General features: G+C 38.3%; 1 protein-coding gene across 1 annotated transcript in view; it reads left to right on the top strand.

Moving 5' to 3' along the window:
* EOGT (EGF domain specific O-linked N-acetylglucosamine transferase) overlaps nucleotides 1-4107 on the top strand; it is an 83485-nt gene that overhangs the window by 39549 nt on the left and 39829 nt on the right. Inside the window, exon 7 of the mRNA XM_007946056.2 lies at nucleotides 2308-2411. Coding sequence (XP_007944247.1) covers nucleotides 2308-2411 — 104 coding nt within the window. The remainder of the gene's footprint in view (nucleotides 1-2307; nucleotides 2412-4107) is intronic.

Below are 4107 nucleotides of genomic sequence, written 5' to 3'. Positions count from 1 at the left end.
AAAAAAAAAAAAGGTTTAACCAGAAACCTTAATTTCTATTTATATCTGTAGCTTCTAACTTTCACCTTGCAAGCATAGCTTTAACCCTGTGAACTCGTTGCCCTGGTGACGAGAAACACAGGTCATAGTACACTATTTCTCTCATTGTGACAGAGATTACCATGCCACTAGTATCAAAATTCATGAGAGGCTGGGCGTATGGTGAATTATAGAGGGCCCTCTGTCACGAATGTTTCAGAATTGCTTTAATTTATTGATCATATTTTTAATGTGCCCTGCCTTCTGAAGTCGTAATTCTTATATTATGAAGTATAAATTCAGAAATCATACAAGTTTAGGTTTTTGAAAGAAGAGCAGCTCCTGACTCCTTTTTTAAATATGCAAATTAAAAAGGGGCAAAGAAAACACTGTGATCTGCCTGCAAAAGAATTGAATATGTGTAAGCTGTTAAATTGATGTAGATACTTATGTAATAAAGTATGCAAGGTAGGCTAATGTGGACATGACCGTTTCTTTCCTGTATTCATAACTCTTACTTTTTTCCTTCTAATTTATGCTGTCATTCAAGTTTCACTTTCATATTAATTCTTACCTTGGGATAATGAGTGTTCTACAGAACAAGACTCTTTTCTTGCTGGTGGATCCTATGTTTTCTCCTTCATTTATAAATCCCTGTAGCACCAAACACTATTTTGTGTGTGCTGTGTTCCTCAGTAAACATCGTGGAGTCACTGACTGATACGTAAGCAAGTTAATCTGTGCTGTGTGGCTTATCTGGGGAGAGGCAATGTGTTATAATAGAACTTTCTTTTTTTCTTGTTTATTTGAAAACATACTCCTTGCCAACATTTTTCTTGGTGCAAAAAGCAGCCCCTCCAAAACATTGATCAAAGATACCCATCTAAAAAGAACTACATAATTTTTGCACTTATTTTCTGGCACACATTTTATTCACCATGAGATGATGTCAGATTATTTTGTGATTTCTGCTTTTGAAGGTCAGTTTCTCTTTTAGTAAACACATTTTGGAAGTGCTCAGAATTTCATCTCATTTTCACCAGTTGCCAGGGTGTCAGTTCCCGCTCTTGGCTGCCCCATTTGTGTCACAGTAGAACTGTGCTCTGTAGGGTTTTCAATGGCTGATTTTGCAAATAGATTGCCAGGCCTTTCTTTCTAGGAGCCTCTGGGAGGACTCAAACCACCAACCTTTTAGTTAGCATTTGCACCACACAGCAACTCCTCACCCCATTCACCTTTGCACATTTCCAGATTGAATACAGGGTGGTTACATCTCTTAAGTTGAAAGAAAGCAAGTTCTATTACTTTAAAATGACAGGCTTATGAGCAAATAGCGTCACCTGCAGTCCCTTCTAGTCTATTTGACCTTGGGTGATCCAGCTTCATTAAGGGCCTACAGTGTGTCAAGCACTGGGCTGGATATTCTCTCAGGATTTCTCATGATGAAACTGGCACTCAGATGTAACTGTTTCCCATCTCTAGTAGAGATGCTAAGCCGAGAGACTTTGCAAACGTGTCTAAGAATGTTGTTCATGAATGGCTAAGCTGGTGTTCAACCCAGTTCTTCTGACTTCAGAGTCCATGCTTTTTTAGTTAGAACATGACACACTCAGCTCTTTTAGATGATGGTTGGTAACATTTTCCAAAGGAGCCATGCTACAAATGGTGATTAAAAAGGGAAAAAAGAGACAAGAATAAAAAAAGTATCAAAATGTTAATTTTTGACATCATTGTCTTTTATTAGAAAAATTTACTTCCAAAATAAACAGATGTTGCTTTACTGATTTTAAAAAATAAATCATAGTAAAAAATAATGCTTAGTCTTCAAGGCTTTCTAGTTTTACCCCATATTGAATTAAATAGATTTAGGCTAGTGGTTCAAACCCACCAGCCACTCCTTGGAAGGAAGATTGGGCAATCTACTGTAGTGATACTGCCTCAGAAACCCATGGAGGGGTTGCTATGAGTTGGATCCAACTCAACAGCAGTGAGTTTTTTTTTGTGTGTGTATGTTGCCTTTCCTGGGAATTTAATGATCATTTGCTACTTGGCTTGTATGGGAAAATTCATTCCTATTTTCTAAATAAATTTTAAAGTGATTATTTGAACCTAACCGGTCTGTAAATTGAGGACTACCTATGCAGGTGTCATTTGTATTTGGAAAACCTTTTTCTTTTCACATTTATTTCAATTAAAACTCTATCAAACTATAAATAAATGGTGCTGAAAAAAAAATATTTATTTGTTCTTTGGACTTAATTAATGTAGATTTTTTTTTTCCAATACTAGGTGTTAACATGTATCACCACTTTTGTGATTTTCTGAATCTTTATATTACTCAACATGTTAATAACTCATTCAGTACAGATGTGTACATCGTGATGTGGGACACGGTAAGTAAGAGTGGGCTCTCTGCTTCCATTCTGTCTTTACCTTGTCCTATAAATGTGTGACTCTAAAGTGGTGAAACAGAAATTTCTAAGACATCCACATTTAAACATACACATATTACGCATGCATCCATATGTACATGGGTGTGAATGGATGTATATGTGTTTACGTGTACACATACGTGTATGTGAGTACAGACATATGTGTATATCTCTGTTCTTTGAATTTTAGAATGAGGCAGTGTGAGGGTGTTATTTTTCCCTCTTTATGCAGGTAGTGCTCCAAAGTACCCCAATATTCCTTTAAGGCAGACATACAAAAACTGTTAATCACTTAACCTGTGATAAAACCTATGCTTAAAGAACTTACCATACAATTTGGCCTCTTGTATTACCTCGTTAGCTCACTATACAGGGTGAGCCTTAAGTAAGTGCATAAATGCATATGTCGAATTATATGAATAGCACAAACAGTTTACACTCAACTACTAACATAAAGTTTGACGATTTGAAACCACCCTACAGAAGAAAGACTTGGTGATCAGCTTCCATAAAGATTGCAGCCAAGAAAACATTATGGAATAGTTGTACTCTGTAACACATGGGCTTGCTATGAGTCAGAATCGACTAGAAGATCATGGGTTTTTTTTGTTTGTATGTTTGTTTTATTGCTTATTTGTTTTCAGTGCCATCTTTTGTTCTTGTATTTCTCCTTCCACTTCTCCTCTCTTAGTCCTCTGCCTCCTTTTCCTTTTGCTTCTTCTCTCCCTTCTCCTCTTTCCTTGACTGAGTTTTCCCGGCTTCTTCCCGTATTCTGCCCCTCCACTGCCCAAGGTTACCCCAATATCCTTATCTGTGAAATAAAAAAATTATACTGTCAACCTCAGTGTCAATTTGAGCATTGACCATGTTGTGTGTGAGGTTACATTGCCTAACTCACAGCAAAACCAAAACCAAGCCAAGTGTCATGGAGTTGATTCTGACTCACAGCAGCTCCATAGGACCGAACTGCCCCATAGGGTTTCCAACGCTATAAATCTTAAAAGAAGTGGACTGCTTTGTCTTTCTCTCATGGAGCAACTGGTAGGTTCACACTGCCAACCTTTTGGTGAGCAGCCAAATGCTTTAACCACTGCACCACCAGAGCCCCTTGGCTCACACAGCAAGTGTGCTCTAAATAGGGTTAACAAGTGACAAGGACAGTGATTAGTAGAACAGGTGGTTTCTCATGTACACTAGAGAGGTTGCCTCAACATAGGGAAATTGGAATATCCACCAAGAGGTCATCTGAGGTTCAATTAAACATTCTGACTTACATAAGACATTCCAAGGCACTGCCTTTGAATGAGTCTTTTCAGAAAGATATTGCAGCAGAGCTATAGTTTGGTGGCAGGACGACATTTCTTGCAGGTGCAGTCTTTCCAGCAGCCCACCCAGCACAGCTCAGCTCAGCAAGGATATTGGATCCACTTGGGCAAGAACAAGAGCTGCCTTTACTTAAACGCCTCATGTCCCCCAGGGACCAGTATTGCCTGGAGCAACTGCATTGGCAGAGCTCCCAGGATCCCTGCAAGAGTCACACCCAGTAATAGGAGTTAATAGCACTCAGTGAAGACCAAACATGTGTTTCTCAGGCCAGATGTAATTTATATAACAAATGTGTTTAAATCCTAACCAATGTTGTCTTTTTTTTTTTTTT

This window comes from Orycteropus afer, unplaced genomic scaffold (genome assembly GCF_000298275.1).
Source record: "Orycteropus afer afer isolate SDZICR_OR568_19922 unplaced genomic scaffold, OryAfe1.0 scaffold00149, whole genome shotgun sequence".
Lineage (NCBI taxonomy): Eukaryota > Metazoa > Chordata > Mammalia > Tubulidentata > Orycteropodidae > Orycteropus > Orycteropus afer.
This window is presented reverse-complemented; position numbering and strand designations above follow the sequence as displayed.